The sequence below is a fragment of the Nannobrachium achirus genome (genome assembly GCF_963921795.1).
Source record: "Nannobrachium achirus genome assembly, chromosome: 16".
NCBI lineage: Eukaryota > Metazoa > Chordata > Actinopteri > Myctophiformes > Myctophidae > Nannobrachium > Nannobrachium achirus.
In genome coordinates this window covers 50,918,396-50,944,865 of record NC_137823.1, presented here as the reverse complement: position 1 = coordinate 50,944,865, position 26,470 = coordinate 50,918,396, and the positions used below count along the sequence as shown (strand labels likewise).

General features: G+C 42.2%; 1 protein-coding gene across 1 annotated transcript; it reads right to left on the bottom strand.

Moving 5' to 3' along the window:
• Positions 1-5,584: 5,584 nt before the first annotated feature.
• Positions 5,585-26,026, bottom strand: LOC308301374 (uncharacterized protein). The gene is made up of 4 exons (XM_080745342.1): positions 25,918-26,026; positions 21,222-21,488; positions 19,506-19,732; positions 5,585-11,332 (listed from the first exon to the last, which is right to left on the bottom strand). The coding sequence occupies exons 2-4, from the start codon at positions 21,463-21,465 to the stop codon at positions 11,216-11,218; spliced, it is 588 nt and encodes a 195-aa protein (XP_080601468.1). The 5' UTR covers positions 21,466-21,488; positions 25,918-26,026; the 3' UTR covers positions 5,585-11,215.
• Positions 26,027-26,470: the final 444 nt, after the last annotated feature.

Sequence of the window (26,470 nt, the reverse complement as noted above, 5' to 3'; positions counted from 1 at the left end):
TATTCTATAAAGTAATACCCCGCTCCCCCACCTCTAGTTTTGCATCACCTATTCATGCTTTTCTTGCTTTGAGAAAGATGCTCCAAATTGCTCCATGGCGTGCCTCAAACACTGCATACGCTTACAAGACTACAGATGGAAATCGCTTGTTTGTGTGGAAATTGCTTCAAGTACAGTAGGTCACATTCGATGAATAACTAAATCATGTCCCTGACAGGTCTCCACTAGACCGTGTGGCTCTTCATGTTTCGCTGCAGTATTTCAGGAGGCTGTTTAATAGCTGTTTAGAGGCTGTTTCATTCATGACACAAAGACACATACTGTAGGCTACTCTGTACACTGGTGTAAATGTGTAGCAGAGAAACCCTGCCTGTACTACACACACATCTCCCTTGACTACAGGGGATTCCCCTTTGGATGAGAGAGAAACATTTGGTTTCCCACAGAGAAGAGTCAGGTTAGAATCCAGGTGGTTACAGATGAATAGATGGTGCCACAAATCTGCAATTAGCTTGTGGTTACATGGATGTCTTTAGCTGTAGAAAACAGTGAATTCCATTGATGCACCCTACACTGGCCCATGTCAGTGCCGTTCATCATCATCTGTAAGACACCAAAATCCATTAGTAGGTGATAATTGGGCCTGGGCTGCTAGCGCAGTGGTCCAGGCACCTGGGCTCAGTGTAGTATGACAGCGTGTCGTGGGTTCGATCCCGACGGCCTTTGCTGCATGCACTCCCCATCGCTCTCCCCCATTTCCTGTCAACCTACTGTCTATCCCTATCAAGCAAGGCATAAAAGCCAAGAAAATAAGAAAGAAGAAAAAAAAAACTTTGAGAAGGTGATAATTGAAGTGTCAGCACTTTACAGCACATAACTGCATGAGGTCAGTGAGATCAGTTTGTCAGTTTTTTCTCTCACGAGATAAGTTGATTCTTGTCTTGACTTCAGAAAATAATGTCTAGCTAATATATATCTCCTAATATTTGTGTGACATAGGCACAAGGAAAAAGACCACAGTAACGCTCACTGCTCTTGGAAACAGTGAACATGGACAACTCATCCCAGTCGCTATTTTTTAACATAAAAATAAATCTTCAATCATTTTGAATTACGAACATTTTTGTAAACTACTGATTGAAGGCATTGGTAAAATTGGTCTCAGGTCTTGGGATGGGTTAAAAGAACTGGGAGTTGCAACAGACCTAGCAGTTCTCTGGGAGTTTGTTCCAGAAATATATGGTACATAAAAACAGAACGCCGCTTCTCCACTTATAGTTCAGATTTTAGGGACATAAAGCAGACCTGTCCCAGATGAACTGAGAGGCCTGGATGGTTCGTGATATCGCACAAGATCAGAAAATGTATTTTGGCCCTATAAAACCATTCCCATTAAGGGAACAGAGCTGAGGCGATCATCAGAGACCAGAATGGAGCTGCTCAGAGATAGGCACTTGGCTATCGACGGGGCGTGTCCCTCGATGACTGGCCTGAGGAACAGAGCAGCCTTTGTTTGGCCAGCTTCGGGGCTGTCTACAAAAGTGCTGAGCCAAGCAACAACTCCCCCACCCCCCACTTCTCTCTCCCTGTTTCTTCCCACAGACAACCACCACCACCACCGCACATGTACACTCCCATCAGTATTTACCGCCAGTCCCAAGAGACTAGGTTTCAGCTTTAGGGAGAGGGGGGAGGTGTACTGGTGTCACAGGAGAGTTTAGCAGCTATAGACATAGAGTAACTTTGCTTATTAGTGTGATGCCTTTATGGAATTCTGAGTCTGAGCTCCATGTTGCGTATTGTTGTTGTCGGATGGAAACCTTGTATGTCCAAAAGCGTTTGTTTTGTATTTATCATTTAAAAAATGAACTAAACTAAGTGAAAACAGGCGATCTACAAGCAACGCCTCAGGCGTTGTGTGCTGTTTTCACTACTTTTGTGCGATGGCCTTGTATGAAGCAGCATGAAGCAGTGCTTTACTTTGCGAAAAAAATTACAAATTTGAAACTTGGAGATACAAGGTTTCTGCCCGACAGTGACGATATTGTTGTTGTCGGGTGAAAACCTTGTACGTCCAAAACCGTAACTACCAAAACTGTCTTGTAAGATGAAGCAAGGCTTTACTTTTACGAAAATAAACGTACAAGTTTGAAACTTGGAGGTACAAGGTTTCTGCCCGACAGTGAGTGATATGTGGAATGTGTTTCTGTTTCTGTTTGAATTCATCACTTGGTAGTCTGCAAACGGATTAACGGTATGTCATCAAATCAGCATTGGGCATTACTTCATTATGTTGTGTTCCCTATCCCCTCGACTACAAACTGCAGGAGGATTAAAATAACTTGTTTTCTCTTCGGCAGAAAACAACGTTTATGTGTACTGGCCTGCTTACAATTTCCCTGTTGAGATTTTGCCAAGAGTTTAGATGCATTATTGAATGAGTACCGGTTAATTTAGTTCTCGGAAACAGCGAAAAATTTCACGTACACATTTAAATCACAACATCAAGATGACTAGGACTCTAGAGCTCCAGACTGAAAACATGTCAACATCTAATAAATTGCACGCACAGTGTTACAAACTGAGAACTACTCGGAGGAATATTCAGAGTACAAAAAACACTGTGATAGCACGTCTCTCTGAAGTAAACTGACAATCCCAATTTAGCAGACTTTCACTTTGGTTTTAGACGTCTTGCACAGTGCACTATGCAAATAATGGGCTTGAGCAAGTAGAGTCTGTCAGCCAATGATTTGTGTTCAGCGTCTATGTTTAAACATAACTCCCCATTGACAACACAAAGTGCTTGTAGAACGGGAAAGTCCCGAAAGCGCGAAGCCCGAAAGCGCGAAGTGGTGAAATGTCTCCTACCGCACCGTTAGCGCGAAGTGGGGAAACGACACTGCAAGCGGCGCGAAGGCCAGCGGACCTTGGTCCTGCTCTTCGCCCCCGAGCGCCGCAGGCGCGAGTGGCCGCGAAGAGCGGGCCAGGGCCGCGCGGCCGGCGGAGCGCCGCGCGAGTTACGAAGCCGTGGTGAATGCAATCGTTATATTTATGCCCAGGCCGTAAGGCCTGGGCAAGCGCACGATAAACGCCCTGTCCAGAAGACGTTCGCCAGATCGCTACGGTATCGGACATTTCCCCACTTCGCGCTTTCGGGCTTAGAACACAGAAACGGGTGTGCGGTGCACTATGTGGGTAAGCTCCCAAAAGGTAACAACTTTAACCACGTGAACCCTAACATCCCTATTCTGGGGTAAACATGGGTGAAAGCAGCCGATCCACAAGCTTGCAACGCCTGGTTTAGTTTGACCTATTTTTGTTTAAATTCATTTTAGTGTGTGGTTTCTGGTTATCGTTGTTATAATTGGTATGCAAAAAAAAAAAAAAAAAAAAAAAGATTACACATCCCCTTTTCATCATTTAGGATAATAGTTTTTTTTTCTTAGGTTTTCTTTGGTTCTTTAATTGCTATTTTATTTTTGCTTGTAGATTTTTTAAATTGCACTTTTATTTTTGAATGTTACTGTTTGACCCCAGGAAGAATAGTCCCTGCTGAGGCAGTCACTAATGGGGATCTAAAACAAACAAACAAACAAACAACGCGTTGCGTAGCAACAGCTTGTGAGCTTGTAGATCGGCTATTTGTTGTGTAGTGTAGAAGGAAAAAAGGAAGGGGGCCTTTGGGACCCCAGTCAACTAAATATATAGGGTTCAAGCGTTGTTAAACTGTCACTTATTTTAGAAAGCAACCACATTATCCACATGTCGTATCAACAATGACTGTGACCATATTAGAGTTACAGAACAGCCGCTGCATGTCCTGACATGCACAAACAAAGTGCACTGATATCGTTGTGAGGTTCAGTACCGGCTCTCTGGAAACATAAGTTCTTCATTTTCCCGAGGCCATGTCTGTCTGCACACTCCCATGTGCACATGCCTGTGTTCTGTAACCAGGGGTGTCGCACCAAATTCTGGGCCCTGGGTACAAGGATTCACTGCGGGTCCCCCATGAATGTTCTTCATATAGCGGGAGGGGGTTCAACCCATTTAGACTGGGAACGTGCTGCGAGCTTGTAGCCTAGATCTGATCAGATTTGAGAAAAATCGTGAAAATGTGTGCAAGTGAGCAAGTCTTTGAATATTTCAAAAACTTCTGAGGTTTTTTGAAAAACCTATGTTTCTATGTCAGTGATGCTCAAACCTTTTCACGAGAAGGACCCCCACAATTATATGTATTTGGCCACGAACCCCCATCTCAAAATATTAGTTCCAGGGACAAACTTTGAGTTACAAATGTTTGCTTAAAAAATACATATATTCAAAGATTTGGATAGAGGGCCCCTCCACCTTGGGCCATAGTAACTCAGTCCCACTTTTCCCCCCTGTGACGCGCCTGCATGCCTGTGTTCTGTAACCCTCCCTTAGACCCCAGTCTGCACAAAGCAGTTGCCTGAGGGGCATCGTCCTCAGAACACAGGTGACAGAAGTGTGATTCACAGCTTATTTAAGGTCGTACCTTTTCCCCTGAAGGAGACACAGAGGCAAAAGAGTGCTAATGTCACTCATTGCCTCAAAGGCTTTATGAAACGCCTCCATTGTTTGCACTAAATTACTTTTCAGGGTCTTTCAATAGCAGCGGCAGACACTGGCGTCTATTCATGACAGCAGTCACTGTTCAAGGATTATGTCGGCTGTGATTTTTGCCCCGTCGTGTAAGCAAAGGTGTTCGGAAGCCAGGAAATCTGTGTGGCAATCCTGATGCACACAACACATTAGTTAAGCTAGTCCAATAGCAGCATGTTTTATTATTAGTTGAGCTTGAAGGCCAGCTGATGGCCGAAACGTCGTCATACTTTATGTCAGTGTTTTAAACCTAATAAACACTGTGGAGCATCAGCTGTTGTTCAGACTTCTATTCTTTTTAATCCTATGTCGACCTGAGCCCAGCACCAGCACTTGGAAAGGATGTGCGCATCACCTTTGTTCTTTTAACTAATTCATGAACTACTCCTTTAATTTAAAATCTGATATGTGTAAATCGATTACATGTTTGTATAAGTTATACAATACACAATAACATAAATAAGGCCTACATTTTAATTGGCTATAGGTGGACACTGGCCCGAAAAAGCTTGAGAAATACTGGTCCAGGACCAGCATAGACTCAACTGCTTCCACCAACATTGGACTGCTTCAAGTCTGCACTGAAGAGACACTTGTTTACTCTGACTTTTGGAAAATAGTGTGTTTATTTCTGTATTGTTAAGCGACCTTGGGTTTTTGAAAGGCACTATATATAAGAAATAGCACCTTCAATAAAAGTTATTATCGTTGAACTCCGTTAACCGGATTCCCAAGAGATATATACTCCTGTTTTTGCTTTATGATAAATATCGATCTGTTATTTTCACTGAATGTTAGTCCCAGATTAGGGGTTCAAGTGGTTTTGAAGCTGTTTTTCCTGCTACTTCTGAGTAAAGCTTTCTGTATCCTCATTATTGTCTGTCTGGTGCACACGAACAAAGCTTATGACACAGCTCATAGTAAGGTAGCAGACAGTGAAACACAACGCTGTATGAAATGTTCATAAAATTTTAATGACAAAAAAAAGAAGAAATAAAACAGCAATGTACCCATTTAACAACAAAGGAAATCTGTTGAAATTCAGAATTATAAGATGTCTAGATCCAAGCTCTTATGTACAGCATATTGCACTATAGAAAGAAACGAACATCCCTCATCCATGCTCCTTTCCTAATCCACGCTCCATGTTTTGTCCCATGCTGAAGAAGAAACCGTGCAGTAGACAGAGAAGCCTCAAAGACAACACAGCCAATGCATTAACAGAACTGCTACATTTGGACTGGGTCTCACTTCATAGGACGCATGAGCGTGCAATCCTTGAGACCGACCTCTGAATGTGAAGATAAAAGAAAGAGAAGGACTCCCAGCACATACGCTGTAAAACCAGAGTTACAAATCGTCATTGTCGCCTGGAAACCTTGTATCTCCAAGTTTCAGATGTGTACGTTCTTCCCAAAGTAAAGCCCTGCTTCATCATACAAGGCCGTCGCACAAAAGTAGTGAAAACAGCAGATCTACAAGCACACACCGCCTCGCGATGCGAGGCGTTGTGTGCTTGTAGAGCGGTTGTTTTCACTAGTTTAAATCATTTTTAAAAATTATAATTGCTAAACGAACGGTTTTGGACATACAAGGTTTTCGCCCGACAACGACAAAATGTAATGAAGGTTCTAATCTATGAAATGTTGAAATCGAACGAACACCGAAAGTGTAATAAATGTAACCAAATGAGACCCTTACGGGGTCAATTTGGTTACATTTGTACCCTCTCAGTTAAAACGCTCAGGATTTCACAGTGTAGTGCGCAAGGAGTGTGAAATATGGTTCAGTTTGTGTATTAAAAGAGATACTGTGGTTTTCACTCAATTACATTACATTCAAACCCTTAACATACAGATTTGTCAGGAATGTTGGACATGCACTTTTAACTCCATATACATATTGAAAAAAAGCCCTTGAACTGAGAGTTGATACAGCGGACTTGCCAACATTTTAATAGAAAACAAAACGTATAAAAAAAGATGCCACAACATTGAAAAAGCAATTGTAAAAAAAAAAAAAAAGGAAATGCAATAAATTTTGTCACGTAATTATTTTTCTGTTTTTACAAAAGGCATGGAAAAGTTCTGCTATAAATTTTATAAAGATAACAATAGCTGCGGCAAATTCATGTTTTATGTATAAAAACACCAAATCACAGCACTTAACAGTTAAGATGCACTCTTTCTTGGATATTCAAAAGAACCGAATCAACAAATTTGATATTCAAGACACTGAAGGTTGAACATATATTTTCACTTGGGGCTGCAGCAGTGGTTGGTATAATGATAGGCTCATGCTCAACATATCCACCATTGTGTCTCACGCCCAAGATACCAGACCTACAAGCTCATCACGATGCGTTGTGTGAACTTATAATCTGTTATTTCTGGCGCATGTCACTGTCATACGGCAAAGTATAAGGGTACAGTCACTCAAGCACAATGGCAGGGGGACTGGCCAGTGCAGAAACACATTAAAGTCCGACAAAGTTGGAACTCCACACGGTGACGCGTGACATGACAAATGCGTCACAATTAGAAGCTCAACCCCTTTACTCACGCAGAATGGAAGAGGTGAATACTATAGGACTTGTTTCCGTCACGTGCGTGTGTGTGACCATACCCTGGGTCAGGCTTCAGAGCAAAATCATACCTATTGAGTAACTGTACAACCCCATCTCAGATACAAATAATACTGGGCACCATGGTGGCTCATTCCATTGCTCCTTACAACGTAAACCCACAGCCCTACTAGATTATAGATAATAAAGCACAGAACCCTAGCCAAGCTAGGTCAATCCAGCATATCACAGATCTTAAAGAGATTTAAGAATCTAGAGGGGAAGTTCAGCACAGGAGTAGAAAGAGAGAGGCGCAAAATATACAGGTATAAAAACATTGTTTTTTTTTTTTACAGTGCACATTGATTGCAAACAGTCGTTTCCGATATTAAGAAGGTTTCATGTAGTGAACTTCGCCATGTGTGAATATAACAGAAGTCAAAGTTTGCCCCTGTGCCTGGTGAGCGTCTATGGGTAAATCAATAAACTGCATACAGTCAAATCCTCTGTGCTATCCGTTTGTAACACTGAGAGCATACAAATCTAACCAAATAGACCAGTGGTTTTCAACCCTTTTCACATCAAGGTCCATTATTTATTGGGCATTTGAGGCTTGAGCCACGGACCACTATTTGATGAGATGTTGCATCTCTCAGATCCAAAACTTAGAATATTTTGTTGTAGTTGGATAGGATTTTGTCCACGATTCCATGCTGTATTGATGTGATACCATAGGAGAAATAACAGGCTAACATTGATCAAAATAACAATTATTCTACATTCTAATTGTGTGGATTTCTTTTAAATCAAGTAATGCAGATGTTTAACAATACTTTTACTCTTTGAGAGTGTAAAATGAAACCAAATGGTCCATTTGGTTTAATTTTACATTCTCAAGAGTAAAATATCTATAAGGGTCCACCAACTATCCATCATTTAGCTGGGGACCACTGGTTGAAAACCACTGGAATAGACCCTTACAGATCCATTTGGATGCTCTCAAGAGTTAAATGAACACTGGGGTTTTTACTGTGAGGCATGGAGGGCAAAGCATGCAACACTGCCCCCACTGTTATATTATGTTGATTTCAGAAAGCCCAAGGCCATTGTCTTTAGATAACTATGGCGAGTGTGGAATGGATGATCATGTGGCAGGTCTGTCGCTCACAAGGCACATTTTGTACATTTGATTGTCTGTTGTTCATGTGATTTTGTAAGGGCTCACAAAACAGCTTGTGAGAAAGAACACACAAGGCACATGGCTTTAGTCCAACCTCACGGCGCACAAAACACAACTGAACCGCACGTCGACAGACAACGAGAAGAAACCGACTGTACACACTGACTGAGATAGCATTTATACAGTAGCACTGAGCAAAATATACACAAAATAAATTAGAATAAATTATTTTAACAAAAAACAAAACAGAATCGAACAGGCTTTGCCCGGGGAGTAGTTCGGCGAGAAGTCGGATGAACGGAGAAAGAGTGGGAGCGTGAGACCTTGGCCCGAAAACAAGCGAGTCACAGCGACTTCTATTGGCTCAGCGTTCAGTGTATTGCAGGAAACAAGTTTTTGGTTCAGCTTTGTAATCCAAAAACATCCTGACCATCTCTCTCGCTGCAACGTTTTCTGAGCATTAACCACTTACAACCCTATAAACTTCAGTGGTCCCCTCCTTTTTGGGAAAATAGCTGATGTACAACCTCACAACACGACACGTAGCTACATGTTGTGAGCTTGAAGATCTGCTATTTTCTTGCCGAATGTTCACCTATTCTGACTTGGAACAGAATAGGGATGCTAGGGTTCACGTGGTTAAAGAGTTAAGAGTGGAAAAGCTTTGGAAAGGGTGCTAACGTTCTGCTAGCACCCGATTGTTTGCTCACCACCGGCCACTACATCGAGCATGGAGTTTCATCGACTCATCAGTCTGTCAACACAGGCCTATGTACGGTATGTGCAGCAGACATAAGGAGCTCCAGGTAAAATAACTACTCCCAGAATAATAATAAAAACATAAGAACATACAAAAAAAAAAAAAACATCAGTGTCTTCAAACATATCCATGTTACCAATTTACAATAGATTAAAATCATACATCTATTGATAAATCTCTCTAAAACATAAATGTTTCATTTCCTTAAAGACCTTATTATTTACTTCTTTACATTGAAAAAAACAGTGGCTGTGTCATCGCAAAATGCTGGCAGTCATCACACAGGGATGCAGCGCGAGTTGTGGTAAAAAGAAAAGAAAAGAAAACGTTCAGGAGCACATCAGAGTTGTGGTAAAAAATTAAAAATAAAGTTCATAGAGCACATTAGAGGCTCTCTTTACTAAGATCTCAGTCAAGGTGAATGGTACCACTGGCAGTTTGGTGAAAACAAATGCACTTTGAAAAGGTCTTTCTAGAAAAGAAGGACAATCTTGAGTTGCAAACACTGTACATAGTAGTAAATAACTATTTGATCAGTGCTTTAGACAGCGAGTTGCAACTGCTGTGAAAATCAATATTCAACAAAAAAACTAAATGTTTCAAAATGGGGTCTGAATTTGAAGCCAAAGGTCATCCCGGTAACAAAATTGTGTACTGTAGGCTAATCGTGAAAGAAAAGATAATGCTTTTAATTGAGAACACGTTGTTCAGAACATATTTATATAATTCATTTTTGTTCTCGTGGATGTCAATTTGATTGTAAATGCAGTTGATCCCTAATCCCTGATTTATACTTGGTTTGCAGTGTCACGCAAATAAAGTATAAACAAGGCATAAGATTTCACCCTTTCCACTGGATTAAATATTGCTCCATTAACACCGAAATGCACATAACTTTCACAGCTGACCCATAATACAGCTGATGCATATACTGCAGTGAGATCAATTGCGATTGTCAGTCAAGCCAGAGGAAAAAGAATCCTGAAAAGCTTGAGAAAATTAAATAATTTATCTAAAGCTTTTCAGCTGTCTTGATTGTTCACATTTTCCCTGATTGTAATCTCACAAGTGAGACTTGTTCCAGTTTGATAAATTTGTGCTTGGGTATTTGGTTTCAAAACTACTTCAGATTTTAGATTCAGGATGTACACAGACAGAACGCATGTGACCACGAATCATAAGGATAATGCTCAAACACAAATTCTCAAATCACCATTACGAGTTCAGGTCTTGAGGTTATTTGATTGAAAGCAGATCAATATCTTAGGATCTTTAGTACATCTAAATTCAAGTACACGTACATCTATCCTTGAAATCAAAAGGATATAACTCGACAAAATGGGTAATTGAAGCCACTTTAAACATGAGTGGTATTGTTGTACATTGCTGATGGATAATGCCAGTGAAAGACATGGTGGGTTCATCTTCAGTTAAGGCCGGTGAGACGTCTAAAATGACAAACAGTGCAACACCAGCATAAGAGATAAGACCACAGAAACTCTTTTGACCATTTTGATACAAACCAGTGTGGAACAGTTAAGGTTAAGTACAAGGGTTTTTCGGTTATTCCCAAGAATACATCGGAAATGTGCCTTGTGTGTCATTGAGTCAGTAACTTCAGCACATGAATGTCCATGTCCACGGTTTGTTCCCACAAACGGGCCCCTAATCCTAAATTCATCCCTTACTTATGATTTTCCTTTATGCAAATAAGTATGAACTGTGGCAGGAGAGAATAAGGCATTCCCTGGACTGATGGAGGTCCTTCAAGACTTAAGATACCAAATAAGAAGAGCAATTTACTGTACAAAATAGGTAATCTTACAAATATTTCGAAAATATCTCTTCAAATGCAATGGCTTCTTCTTGGAGAGACGAAAGAAAAAGAAAGAAAAAAAACAAAAGCGACCAAGTCTCCGTCCAGCGGTGACGAGCGTTTTCTTCATCTCAACTTCATTTACAAAAAATTAAAGGAAATCCAAACCCGTGTTCCATCTTACAGTGCCATCTCAGTGTTCTGGTCCTCATTTCTGAAGGGAAAATAAACCAAGAGGGCCAAGGCAAGGACCCTGCAGGATTCCCTTCATCTCTGTTCTCCTCTCAAACGGGGGATAATAGGCTGTCTTGGAAAAAGGAAGCCAAACAGTGCCATTGGAAGGCGCATCCACATGGGTAGATGTACTCTCTGGTGCCTCAGGAACTGTAACAAAGGAACAACATGCATGCATGGGGATTTTAGTATCAGTGAGTGGAGTCATGTTTGCAATGGCACCGTGTTTTTAACCCATTTAGGCCTAGGATTATTGACTGCTTTAACTACTGAAAAATAGCAGATATACAAGCTCACAGCGCGGCACCGAGTGCCGCGCTGCGAGCTTGTAGATCTGCTATTTTTGAAAAATCATGATTTTTCTTTGCAAATCTTTGAATATATCTATTTAAAAGCGAACATTTGTAAATCAAATATTTGCTTCTGGGGGGTCCCTGGAACAACATATTTTGAGATGGGGGTCCGTGGCCAAATACCTGTAATTTTGGGGGTCCTTGACATGAAAAAGTTTGAGAACCACTGATTTAGAGGAAGGATTTAGAAGTCGGGTCAAAGATCGGGTCAAAGATATTCATAGACTTGCACACATTTTCACGATTTTTCAAAAATAGCAGATCTACAAGATCGCAGCGCGGCACTCGGTGCCGCGCTGTGAGCTTGTATATCTGCTATTTTTCAATGGTTAAGGCATAAAATAGTGGTTAAAGTGGTTAAAATCTAACGCGACTCGGGCGCGTTCCAGGTGGACCAACAACTTGACTACACGAGCAGAAATGATCATGTATGTACCTGTTAGAACCAGTGATAAAAACAGCCTTGATTCCATTAAAATATGCAATTAATTCATTCATTTCTTCCTTACTATCCTTCACTGGCATGTATGTCTCTGCCCTTGTATTGAACATGGCAAACTCTTTCTCATCTGCAGCAGTTGGGTTTTTAACAAGCTTTCAGTTTAATTTAGTGTGAATCATTTTAAATCTATAAATGGTTTAGGTCTTATCCCCAAGTCCTGATTAAAGTCCATATCAAGTCAAAGGGTGACTATCTGGACAGCAACACTGGAATAACGTACTTGCGATTAGCTCTAACATTTTATGGTATTGTTGAAATAATTGAAAACATATGTTTGTTTTGGGCATGTTCTTCATTTCAGACATCAATGTAGAGAGACAAGAAACCATGGGCAGAGAGATAATGTGAGGCATGCGAGACAAGACAGGGGTTGGACTCGAACTTGGGTCGTCATGCTCACTAGGAGCATGTCTATGCACTTATTGCACTACCTGGCTGAGCCACCATTCTGTTTATTTCTACACTTTCTTTGATTTCCGCATGACGTAATGTTTAGGAGGTAAAACCCCTGTGAGCTGCGGTAAGCCCTGTCGCTTAGGCCATATGACATATGAGCGGCTTGGATGTTTCCACAATAGTAGCTTGTGTTTTCTGGGAAAACGTGTCTGTCACACAACACTGTGTGCCTAACACTTCTGCTTGGCTTGGCATGCTGGTTCTCTCACAACCTGGGATATAATCTGGAGGTTTTGCCATCGCCAGCCAACAATCACTACAACACTCTCACAGTTGTGCTTGTTTTCATTACTTAAACCAATGAAACCACCAAGGACGACAAGCAGTGATATTGAAATTGGCAAGGGTTAATAAAAAAGAATAATTGTCGACCCCAACGGCACCTTCCCGCGATCCCACTTTGGGTCGGGACCCATAGATTGAGAACCGCTGCGCAAAAAATACCTGGTCTATTATCCATCTCGCAGAAAGCAGCCCGAATAATAGACAGTGAAAGAAATTGTCATAATGAGGTCCAACCGGTCATTATAATATCTGATCTTAAAAAACTCAGGCCCACACAGATACTCAGGGCTCAGGGCCATACAGTCACTACTAGACACACTCTGTGTTATTTCATCTTATTGGCATTCAACACTAACATGAAAGGAGGAACAACTAGAAGCAGTGCTCTTCCGAGCACAGGTCTCCACCAGGCCGTGCGTACTGGTGGTGTTACTGTATAATAGGCCAATGTAAAAAGGGTGGCATATGTTCCTCACCTTAGATCTTTCATGGCAATCGGACGCTGCATGCATGATTTGAAGCATTGTGTTCCAAAAATGTGTTTTGCTAAAGTCTACCTAATGGTGGCGCTATAACAGGCCAATGTGAAAAAGGTAGCATTTGTTCCTTGACCTAGTGGGAATATGTGTGGCAAATTTCACGGTAATCGCAAGCTGCGTTGATGATTGGAGGCATTTTGTTCAAAAGTGGAGCAATCCTGCAAAATGTGGAAGCTAATATTAGCCAATCAGGATGGAATATGAAATATCAGACTGATCGGACTTGATCACATGACTATAGAGATACTGTGTACCGATTTGCGTGATTTTTGCATAAAATCTCAAGGAGTAATATCCAAAAATGTGTTTTACATATGTCGGCCCAAAGGTGGCGCTATAAAAGGCTGATGTGAAAAATGCAGGGCAAAGGTTTATCCTTAGCCTCTAGGGAGTGCGCTTACAAAGTGTGAAACTGATCGGTGGAGTTATAGGTAAAACCACGAATCGGCCTGTTATAGCGCCACCATGAGGCTGATTTAAAAAAAATTAAGTGGCATTTCTTCCTCGGCCTAGTGGGAACGTGTGTGCGCGATTTCATGATAATTGCACTTTGCGTTTGTGATTTGAGGCATTTTGTTCCAAACGGCTCAATCCTACAAACTTTGGAAGCCAATCTTAGCCAATCAGGATGGAATATGAAAAATCGGACAGATCCGTGTCGATCACATGACTGTCGAGAAACTGCCTACCGATTTGTAGGATTTTTGGACAAAATCTGGAAGAGTAGTGCACCGAAATGTGTTTTGCGAACATCGGCCACTAGGTGGCGCTAGAAAAGGCCCATTTGAAAAATTTAGGGCAGAGGTTCTAGATTGGCATCCAGGGAGTGTGTGTGCTCACTTTGGCAGCGTCCGGGCCAACGGCGACTGAGATTAGGCGCTCACAAACTGCGAGGACGCACGGACGGACGGACGGACGGACGCACGGACGCACGCACGGACGGACGGACGGACGGAGGGGAAAACATACTCTCCCTCAGCCTTCGGCTGGTGGAGACAATGAGAGCAGGAGGAGAAGAGGACGGGACTGGCTGATAAGAGTTGCAAAATGTATTCTACCCCCCCCCCCCCCCCCCCCCCGGCCCCCACCACCCATCACAGCATAGTAATATCCCACTCTCTACCTCCTTCAGGTCTGAGGTTCAGCCTCTCTTATCCGCTTTAAACAACTTACATGTCAGCCTATGAGCAGAAAGCTCAAAGTGATAAGCTTTCAGAGAATGCTCCCTATATTTCATCACACTGGCGCTCACACGCCTAATGGTGAAGTCAGTCGAATAATTATCAAAACAAGGCAGCGGAAACCGATGCAGTTGCCTCCTTTGGAGATGCCTTTCCCCCAATTCTGTCACTTTTGGTTGGGGGGGTCTGTAGCAGACAGATAAAGGAGATTCTTCTGCTGCTTCCAGACCGTTTTTCTCTCTCTCTCTCGTGCACGCCTGTCATGTCTGTTTCAGCTCCCGCCGGCTTTCTGAGCGCCCAAGTTCAGATATTGCGTTCAGTTGCATAAGCATTCTGCCTGCTTAAATCTCTCTATCTCTCCCTCTCGCTCGCTCCCTCCAGAGAGCGAAGGTCTCTACCAGCCTAGCAATCAGTGTCCGCCACAGGCTATTTGATGCAGTACAAGCAGACTGCACTGAATTGAACCAGCGCCACTAAACGTAACCCTAATTGTCCTTAATTGCCTTAATTCTACACTACAGAGCTTATTTAAACAGTACCCTGTCTTGTTCCACTTGGGACTCGTCTTTCTGCACTGCTTTGGGTGGGTAGTGGAGGATGGTTGGCGCGGGCGCACACGTGTGTGTGTGTGTGGGAGTGCGTGGGAGTGTGTGTTTGAGTATGTGTTTTATTTGGCCTTTTTAGCTTAATGCGCCTTAAACAAGAAAGGAAACCAAAATGGCCCTAAAGCTGACAATGTGCATGTCTGGTCCGTGGCTTACAATGCATTATAGGAAGGAGTGTGTGTGTGTGTGTATGTGTGTGCGTGCATGCATGCGTGCGTGCGTTCGCGTGTGTGGTGGATTTTGGTTTGCATAATGGGTAAAAATAAGGGATATTATTGGCTTCACTCTTTAACCATATATACAATAACAACTAGACTAGCACGCTCTCTTCAACCCTCATATACAGTAAATATGATTCAAACCATGAATACTCCCTATCACAGAACGTCTCCTTACAAATTTCTACTGTGTAAATGCCTCTGTTTTGACTGCACACACACACACGCACACGCACACGCACACACACACACACGCAGTGTCTGTCTACTGTAGGTAATTAACAGCGGATATGTGATAAGAAAGGACCAGCATTGGGAGGACTTCCTCTACTATTATGTATGAAATCAAAAACAAGAAACTTTCTCTGGACAAAAAAGAAAAAGAGATAAAGTTCTCTTATCTTTTTTGTCACACACATGAACCAAAGAACACACACACACACGCACACGCACGCACGCACACACACACACACACACACACACACACACACACACACACACAGAGTAAGTGGGACGAATGCGGTATTGTGGGTAGCTGTCACGTTACTGGCTGCGTCTGTGAGAGAATGAGTCAGATCCTATTTTTAGACTTGCATATAAACAGACGGTCGAGTCTACCCAGACACAGAGGTAGCGTTCACTCACTCCTGTCCATATCGATCTCATCCACCCTCCCCGAATCTGTCTCTAAAACTTTCTTAACTCCCCCATCTACATAGTAAAGTTCTCAGTTGTTGATGGAAGTCTCAAGGGTCCTTTCTTTCTTTCCCTCTATAACTATTAACCGCAGCAGTACTTTCTGAAGCTTATCAACCACACCTAGTAGTCACACAGAGCCCATGGCAAAACACACTTACAACCACAGATAACAAGTTAGAGAGACTCCTCCCCATTTGAGTTTTGCACTCATTAACCAAGTTCACAACATGACATGTCTATCGGCAGTTGTTTTGACAGCCTGCCAGGCCAGCCATTGGTTTTCAAGTGGCGAAACGTCAGCAACTCCTTGCCCTACTAGTGGAAACACAGCGATAGTACCAAACCATGACAAAGGAGAATGGAAAATATGAGTGCATGCATGCATGTGCAGCTGCCCCTGGAATATGCTGTCATTTGCACACAGTGTTGTCATGGTTGGGTTGAAGCAGAGGCGTCACAAGGGGGGGGGGAAGTGGGACTGAGTTACTAGGGCCCAAGGTGGAGGGGCCTGGAATTATTTTATACTTTAACTATTGAAAAATAGCAGATATACAAGCTCACAGCGCAGCACCGAGTGCCGCGCTGCGAGCTTGTAGATCTGCTATTTTTCGTCGTGAAAATGTGTGCAAATCTTTGAATGTATGAACTTTTTAAGCAAACATTTGTAACCCACATTTTGCTTCTGGGGATCCCTGGAAATAAATATTTTGAGATGGGGGTCCGGGGCCAAATACATATAATTTTGGGGGTCCTTCACGTGAAAAGGTTTGAGCACCACTGACATAGAAACATAGATTTTTCAAAAACTTGCACATTTTCAAGACATTTTCAAAAATAGCAGATCTACAAGCTCGCAGCGCGGCACTCGGTGCCGCGCTGTGAGCTTGTATATCTGCTATTTTTCAATAGTTAAAGCACAAAACATGAGTGAATCCTTGTACCCAGGGCCCAGAATTTGGTACGACACCCCTGGGTTGAAGTGCAGAGTTAAAAAGAGAGCTACCAAAAAGCAGCTCGACAGTAAGTAACGTCCTCAGTGTTCATTTATCCACTTCACAAATGTAAACAAATGAACGCTTACGGGTAAATCCTTTCAAAACATGTGCACGCTCTCTGAGAAATTAGGCAAGTAAAGGGAAAGGTCCCCAGGGGACGAAAATGTGCTTTTACATCCTCTCCCCAGATGATGGCTGCTCAGATGGGTCAGATGAGCACAAAGGGGGTAACCAGGGTTTAACGTCTTGCTCAGGGACACTTTGACATAGAAGAGCGAGCCAAGTGTCAAATCTGCTACCCAGAAACACACTACAGTCTGCAATGTGTCATAATTTGATCTTTTACTCTAGCCTTTTTTCCCACACTGAAAAAGGCTGGATAGCCGAAATGTTTGTTTTCAAGCATGTAGCGATACAATATGTGCGACCCATTGCCTTTATAAATGTTGACTTTTATTCTTAGGCACACAGAGCTAAATGCTGATAACAAACGATATTCTGTGGAGAGATGCAAACAGTTATATGAGCCTCCACTATCTATTCCATCACCCTTAACCTTAACCTTAACCACTTAAACCCTATATACATAGTAAACTGGACATGAGTGTAGTGTACTGTACTTGGAATGCTCTTTTTTCCTTCTACACCAAATCTATTTGCCAAAGCATAGCATCCCAGAATTGGGATGCTATTATAGAAATCTTTTTACAATTTTTACCGATAATGACATGCCCAAATAGGGACACCAGGTTGATAGTTAAACAAACGTGATGTGCCATAGGCTCCAAAGAAGCCCTGAAGAATATATGCCTGCATTGTTATTATATTATTGAGAAGTGAACATATTGAACAACATGGAAAGTCTACCTTTTCTTTTTTTTAATTACAGGAAGGAGAGGAGACAAAAAAGACAAGGAGACAGGTCAGAGATGGGGGTGGGGGGACATTCAATCTGGCTCTTCGCTGAAAGCCCCTGGAGTCCTCTCCCCCAAACAGCTGAGGGGATGAATTTCACGTCTTGTCATTTTACTCTTTTCTTTTCTGTCTCTGTAGACCATGGAATTTGACACCCGCCAGTCCTATGGACTGTAATGGCCAGGCATCACTGCTAATGTGACACAGTACTGGCAGCCTAGGAGTCTAAACCCATCTGGTCAGATTGAGGTGTACCGTTTCAACGGTTCATCAGACAAAGTAGGTCTTAAACGACAACAGTGCCACGCCGAGAATCGGTTTCAAACCACGGCACAGACAATGACACTAAAGGAAGATATGTTTTGGTTCTCTCTGTGTGGGTATCAAGTGTTAAGAGTGCATTTATAACATCATGTCATATTCGAAATGATAAAAAAAAAATATTTTAAGCTTTCTAATTATTTTTTTCGACAAGTTTTTAATGGTATGGATGGGACCACTTAGACGTGATAGGCTGGCTGTGCTTCCAGCAACCGGGAAAAAAAAATTCGAGGTAAAGAAAAAAACTGCAAGTTGGTTGCTATGGTGATCAGGACAAGCAAACCGCTATAGAGAACCGCGTGAGATGACCTGTCAGACACAGAGACCACGTGCGCCGTCTGCAATCAACCTTTTTCACTGCAGCAATATTGACATTAAATAGTAGGATCATGTTTAACCTAATGTAATGTTGCAAATGATACTAATTAAGGCTCTGTTCCGTTTAGTGTAGCAGAGCCTTTCTAGTGAGCCAACATGCTCACTCTGAAAAAAGTCAACATGCAACAGCCGAATAAACTTTTTGGTTACCACCGCGCTCTGACTCTACTGGTGCGGTATCCCTTTAGATCAACATGTAGGAGGAGGAGGATGGATCGCACACAGTGGCAAGAGTTGTCTTTTCTTTATTATTGCATTTGCAGATGAGAAACAAACGTTTCGGCTGTAAGCCTTCTTCAGTGTCACACTGAAGAAGGCTTACAGCCGAAATATAATATTTATATATATAATATATATATACTACTACTAATATATATATACTACTAATATAAGTCAATATGATGACAAAGATCTATCGTCAAGACAGCAGGAACAAGGCCTAAGGCAGTGTCTACACACACTTTGTGTACTTCAGCTTTGTTAGTTCATCGGGGAGTGTGCAAATAAACATACAACGTACAACCCTGTGCTGTTAGGTCAAGGGGTCAGTAGTACATTAGGCTGTAGTATATCGTCACTGTCGGGCAGAAACCTTGTATCTCCAAGTTTCAAATTTGTACGTTCTATCCCAAAGTAAAGCCCTGCTTCATCATACAAGGCCGTCGCACAAAAGTAGTGAAAACAGCCGATCTACAAGCACACAACGCCTCGCACCGTCAGTCATTTTTAAAATGATAATGCAAAACGAACAGTTTTGGACATACAAGGTTTCCACCCGACAACGACGATATATTTAATGATTAGTTGCTTGAAAAGCGTCATAATCACGTAGATCCATGATTTGCGCTGAATCTCTGAACCAAGGATGACCCTTACCAGTTCAACGTGATCCTGGTGGAACTGGTCCCCGATCTCCCGGAGTTTACGACCAATTTGCGCCTCAACGCTCATTCCTGCTTGCTCCTCGGGCCTCTCTACCATCCTGTGGTCTTCCTCCTCTCCTCCACCCTCCTCCTCCTCCTCCTCCTCCTCCACCTGCCTCTCTCCCCGGTCTTCCATCGGCTCAAAGTGCGCTGGGAAATGCGAGCGTAATCCAGCGTTGCCTGGAGCAAAATATAGTGGGTTTGTTTAAATGGATTTCTGTGGGCATGCATCTCTCAAAACACATTGTCCATACTGAGACGGAATCCAAACAGATTAACCAGCAGTAGATTAGTCGATAATGTCTTAAACTGCTCAGTTCAGTCAATTTAGAGATTTCAGAAATGTGGAAATCTTGAATTTCTTTCTTTGACTAGACAAATTATAATAAGGAGACAGAAGAAATCCTGTCAGGTCTTGATGATAAGCCTGACATTCTTAATTTACCAGTAGTGTTTATGACTTCAGACATAGCCAGCCCTTTGTCTGGCTCAGCAGCTGGCTTTAGTCAAACACATATACCATTACTGTCAGAAACACAGTCTCTATCAGACCTATGGGCAAATTATATGGTAGGTACACTAGTACAACTCAAGAGTCGACAAACAAAGAGCGAGGGAGAGTGTCGGCAGGCGGGATACTGAAACACTATATCAACAACAAACTCGGTAACCCACTGCTTTATTATTTCTTCTCTGAGTTTAGTCACCGCGCTGGCATGCGCTTCTGCTGTCGTGCAAATAGGAGGGAAAACAATCATCTTCATGTAATTCTATGAAGACCTGTCCTGTTTTATTCTCCTCAACCCCGCCTCTTCCTTGTCACTGGAAAATAACCAAGTAATGTAGCGCTGGCATGGGAAAGTGTTTTGGGGAAGAACAGCAGAAATATTGAGAGGGGGAGAATGGCATGGAGCAAAGCAAATGGCATTATTGGTTAAGGAATTGAAGGATAAAGTAATAACAGTTGATGACGTTTATATATTTATAGTGCTTAACCCAGGACAATATGCACCTCTCATAGGCTGACTCTGACTCGACAAACAAACAACGTATTACCCAACTGTTTTATTCGCTTAGAGTGATGTCACACTGATTTGATTAGAGCCGAGGAGACAACACCACATACAAAATTGGTAAACATAGGGTCATCAAGAATCAAGATGCTATTGTATGTTTGTATATCTAGGAAATTATACTGTACAACTGACATAAACTTGGATTTGTAAGCATGGAGTTGAATTTAAATAGCAAAGAAGCGAACACATGGTGAAACACTGACCACAACAACGTTTGGAAAGTGTTCTTATGTCTTACACTAATGGGTTTTTTATAATCTCTCTCAGGGCAATCGTATGTAATGAGGAAGAGATCTAGCGATCTACTGGCCCTAGGGATAAAACCTTTTGACTCAGAGAAATTAAAGCAAAATTAATATTGAAATGTAATTGTTTCATCTACCCCCCAGAAGAAAAAAAAGAAAAACGTCCACTCTCCAATCCCCATTCAAATTAGCCTAAATTTGTGACCCGTGCAAAAGTCATCAGAGCAAGAGAGAGACTCAACTATTTTGGTCTCGCCACCTCTGATGACACCCTCCCACAGAGCACTTAATTGTGAGTATCACTCTCTGCTATGCACACGTTCTCAATCCACACGTCCCCCTTCTTACCGTGAAGAAGAATGTGGAACTGTTGCTGCTGCGACCTGCAGGGCAGTGTGTTGTTGATGCTGATGCTGTTGTTGTTGTTGTGCGTCTGTGACGTGGCGGAGGCAGTGGCGTTGGAGGTGACGACAGGGGACTGTCCGGCTGTGGCCTGGGCGACCCGGTCTTCGTACTTGACGCCCATACAGGGCGTTCCCCAGTGCTGCGACTGCGAGATGGGACGAAACATGTCCTCCTCCTCATCATCCATGCGACAGCTCAGCGGTAGTCTCCCTGACAATGAAGATACATAGAACGGCACCTTCAGACTGAGGGGGAACTGCGTGCGAACGTGTGTGTGTTCCTCACATGGGCCACATGCGTCTCGGGACACATTTTGGACATGGGGATAGCATGTTCAATTATTAACATTAATTGACATTTTTATTTACAAGCGTTAACCATTTCATATTGTTAGGATTTAGGGTTAGGCATATCTGTTATGGTTAAGTTAGTTTAATGGTCAAGGTTTGATCAGTTGAGGTTAATGTCAATATAAGCATATATGGAATGAATGTAAGTCAATGCAATGTCCTCAAAAGTTAGCAAAACTCATTTGTTTGCGTGTGTGAATGTTTGTTTAATAAATCACACATTTGCACTTGAAATAACTAGACAAGTAATGCAAGTGAGCGTTGACACTGTTGACAGTTGTGGATGTAACTATGTGTTAATAACCTTGCTAATGAAGACCGTATGGTTAGGGTTGTGAATGTTTCAAGACCATAAACAACGACACAAAACATCAATTTACAGGCGGTAGAAACATTGCCCTCTGGCCACTGCAAATGCATCCTGCCCATGGCAACCATAAAGGTGAGCATGCCATTAGTCATTATTATAATTTAGGTAAGTAGCTTATGTTGACGTAATCCTATAATTCAGCAAGCGGTGATTGATGCATTGCCTTGAATATGACCATGACTGGATCAGTCAGTGCACCTTTAGAGAAAGATAATGAACACCTCAAAAGACAAAAGGAAGGGATACGGCTGCACCTCTGGCAACTGTGCAAAATAAATAAATGCTGCTTTTAGAGAAGGGGTCTTCAACGTTTTCAGGACCCCTTAGCTGAGAGAGAGATGAAGCAGGGACCCCCACTACATACTGTATAAAATGTGTTGCAGATCTTCATAGATTTCATAGATAGATTCATAGACTTGTTTGACAGCACTGTCATCAGTCTATTTGATCTCCTCTTTTTTTAACCACTACACCAAACATATTTGCTGCGAGGCGTTTAGAGCTTGTAGATCTGCTATTTTTGGCTAAAGTTCTCCTCAGAATAGGGATGTGAGGGTTAAAGTTGTTCATTTAAAATAATTATCCTATCACAAAGATTTGGCAGACCCCGTGTAGTAACGGACCCCCTGTTGAAGACCCCTGCTTTTGAGGCAAGAGGAGCTACATTTCTGGAATCACCCAATGTGGAGGGGACCCAGTGGGTGGCTAAAAATGCTGCGGATGATCTGTCCCCCCTGCGAACTCCACTACACACAGTGGCTTTTGCCAAGCTCCCCCTGATAATGTGGCAAACTGTAATTGAGTGCCAACAGATCTGCGCTCACAGGCAGTCTTCCTCTGAATCACCCAAAGCCTGAGTGAAACTGGCTGTGCGCGGTGAGTCGCGCATCGGAAATAGCTGATCTACCAGCTCACAACGTGCTGAGTCGCGGGAGTGTTGTGAGCTTGTAGATAGGCTATTTTCGATGCACAACACCCACGCGCAGCTAAGTATAAATCGGGCTTGAATCTGCAACAATGTGTGCAACAAAGTGTGCTACAGAGCACAGCAGTCAAGGGATTAGTTTCCTCCTGCACACTCCTGGCACAGATCAAAAAGAACCATGCTTCATGTTCACCCTCCCTCCCTCTCCCTCTCTATTTCTCCGTCTCTCTCTCACACACACACACTCACACTCTCACACAAACACATGATCTGGATAGCAGCCTGTCTACTTTAATAGGATGCACGCAAAAGCTTGTGAATTCACCTATAGCTCAAGAGTGAAATGAGAGAGCGGGTAAAAAAACAAAACAGCTTTCCCCTCCTGAGACTCTTGTCGCATGCAGCGGCCAAGTTTAAGATTAGGGAAAGGAAGAGAGCAAGTTTCGTTACGTATTCAACTGCCTCTGCCCAAAACAAACACAACACTCTCTCCTTGCCTGGCCTAATGCCAACATGTGAGCTATTGTTTGAATTTTGCCACAGGTTTTTCCTTGTGTTGTGCAAGTGTGCAACAAGCGATTTGGACTGTCTGCAAAGATGGTATAGAGGATCACCTGGTGGTATTGTGTTCATCATGTTCGTCATATCACCTGTATTGAAAGTGTCCCTTTAAATGATGTCATGTCACGTTGCCTCAAAAGAGAGGATTACACTTTGAGAAGCTCTGGAAAAACACTGGAGAGTAGTTGAGACGTGCACCGATTGTGTCAAATGTATACTATTTATTGAGACAGCGACGTGAAGCAAGAACAATATGGACCCAAGACCCCGCTGACCTCCCTCATTCCAGAGAGAGGGAAAAATGCTTGGGAGTTGGTGGTGAAATACAGACTCATGAGTTGTATATTCATGACAATTCATGACAGTGTGTTTAGGCAAATCAAGCAATTATGTGGGTTAATGCAACCTCAGCAATATAAGTATGTGGCAGTCGCGAGGATGACTGAGATCGAATGTGCATTCTGTGTGTCAAACACAGCACAGTGGGTCTTCTTCAGTTCCTGCACTGTCGCCAACAGAAGGTTGGCATGGCTTCTCACAGTGTCAGACACATAAAAACAAACACACACACACACAGACATTCTGCCCCAGGCATCAGAGAGGCCTGGCAGGGCGGTCTGAGAGGCTAAGCTGCAGCAGAGAGTAGCTCCCTCTGCTGTACCATCTGTGCACCCAGGCTTTACTCCATGGCTCTAACCGGGAGGCAGACACAAGGTGAGCTACTGTACTACAGTATAGTATAGGTTCATGCAGCGAGGACAGAAAGTGTGCAAAACCCCACAATAATCAGTATAATAGACAAGGTGTCATTGAAAGACTACAGAGTTGTGAAACCACCAAAATGGCAGTGTGTTGTCTTGACAAGTTCAGTAGTTATTTCAATAATAACAGTATAGTTGCTTGTTATGCTTGAAAGTAGATATACTGCTTGATGCAAAATGTTACAAAGAGCGGTTAGAACGGTAGAACCACCCTTACATTTCAAACTACCGTTACATACATAGCCTACATATAAATGTTTAACTTGGGTTTGGCAGGATTAGAGGAATGTGTCCACTGCCGTCCGTGCGCGCGTCAAAAACCATATGAGTGCCATGGATGGACTCCGCTGTGCGTAAACATGCAACTGTCCATCTCTCAAATACATAATCTATGAACCAGCAGCTCTAGTTCATAAGAGAAAATTGCTGAATGCTTACATTTCGAGTAACTAGTAGTCATTCTTATTCACGGAAAATCATAGTAGCCATTCAGTCATAATAGTATGTTATATTGCATTGCATAAACAGTAAACACTCGACACGCTGTCATGTTTGACATGGATCTACGCGCCTGCTGCTCTGACGCGAAACCGTCTCCTCTTTGCGAAACTCTCCTCCAGAATTCCACAAATTAATAAGTTTCACATTTCATTCATCAGTAATTAGCCCACATTTTACTTTAAATATATATGTTTTACTTTTACCAATTAGCGCATGTTCCACCATACTTATATTATATTGTACCTGCTCAAATAGAAAATAAAACAAACGTGAAACTAGAGAACTCAACAACCATAACTCACCGTTTCAGCAGTAACTTGAATTGTACCGTCATGAAACTGTACCTTTCTCTATGCAAACTTCTAATAGTCTTCAATCAATCAATCAATCAATCAATCAATCAATCAATCAATCAATCAATCAATCAGTATCTATAGGCTATATGACCCAGTGACAATGATGCTATACATTATCTGTTGTTTCTGATGAGTCAACCAACAGCTAAGGCGACCCGGTACGGGCAGCCAAAATATATAAAAAAAATAATAATCCCAAACAGTGGGTCGGGACCTATTTGTGGGTCACGGACCAATTGTTATGGGTCACTCCTACATTTAAAAAATATTTTTAAAAAATATATAGGCCTATATATATTCTTTTTAAACATTTTAAAACAAACAAACGCCACCTAAGAAATGCCATGAATTAAAAACATAATAATAATTAAGAAACTATGAAAATAGCCGATGGATAAGCTCACAACACAGCGCGACGCGTTGTGAGCTTGTAGATCTGCTCAGCTACTGTTTGGTCCCGGGCAAACGTTTAATTTCTATTTTGGATTGAGCAAAAAAGTTTGGGAACCACTGATATTATAGCCTGTATAATAATGAATAGATATATAATAATCATAGAGTTTTAAAAATATATATTAAGTGAAGAATCCCTGTTCGATAACAGTGGTGTAAACATCTTCATGACATGGACCCTGATCTGGCAACCGGCGGTTAGAGTGGGCTTGTCTCTGCCCGGGCATGTTCAACAACTTCCGCGCACACTTAACTGACAAACTGACCCTGCCGGTGCACATTATGGAACTTTAACGGCATCCTCATCAACAACAACAGCACTGAAAACCTTGTAAATTAGAGAGGGGTTTTGTGGAACTCACCGCCAGCAAACGCGCTTTCCGTTATGATGGGTGGTATCTTGACAACGTGGTGATCAACCTTGTTTCCTCTGGACTGTGGCGAACGGAGTTTGTATCCTTTTACATTACAGCCATGCAGACTGAGTGAGTGTATGCTGTCTAGTGTTGTGACTGTTTTGTTTTTTCTCCCTCTCAGTTGCCAGTGACAAATCGGTCCGCCCAGAAAACCTCGAGCTCACGCCCCCTTTTTTTTTAACATAAAAAAAAAACACTATAAAAGTAAAGTGAATAAGCCTACATTGTGTGTAAACATATTATAATTAAAACAATAATAACCTATAGCTGTAGTTGTAAAATGTGTTTTACCAGTTTTTAACGCATTGGCATTGCCTTTCCAGTCATACTCATGACATTACACTGTAATAACACCCCGTCAAAAAAACACCCTCTCTCTTTCTATATCTCGCTCTCTCCTATATTTCTCTCAATTCCAAGACAATGTGACAGTCTAATCGCACAATTAAACGTTTCTGTGCACGGTACTGGGGGTTATTATTGTTTTGGTAAGTCGAGG

Excerpts from the sequence above, each read along its gene's own strand:
- LOC308301374 (XM_080745342.1), bottom strand. The coding sequence starts at position 21,465 with ATGGATGATGAGGAGGAGGACATGTTTCGTCCCATCTCGCAGTCGCAG. Across the intron at positions 19,733-21,221 it reads GTTCCACATTCTTCTTCACG|GCAACGCTGGATTACGCTCG; the intron begins GTAAGAAGGGGG and ends ATTTTGCTCCAG. Across the intron at positions 11,333-19,505 it reads ACCAGGATCACGTTGAACTG|TTCCTGAGGCACCAGAGAGT; the intron begins GTAAGGGTCATC and ends CCTTTGTTACAG.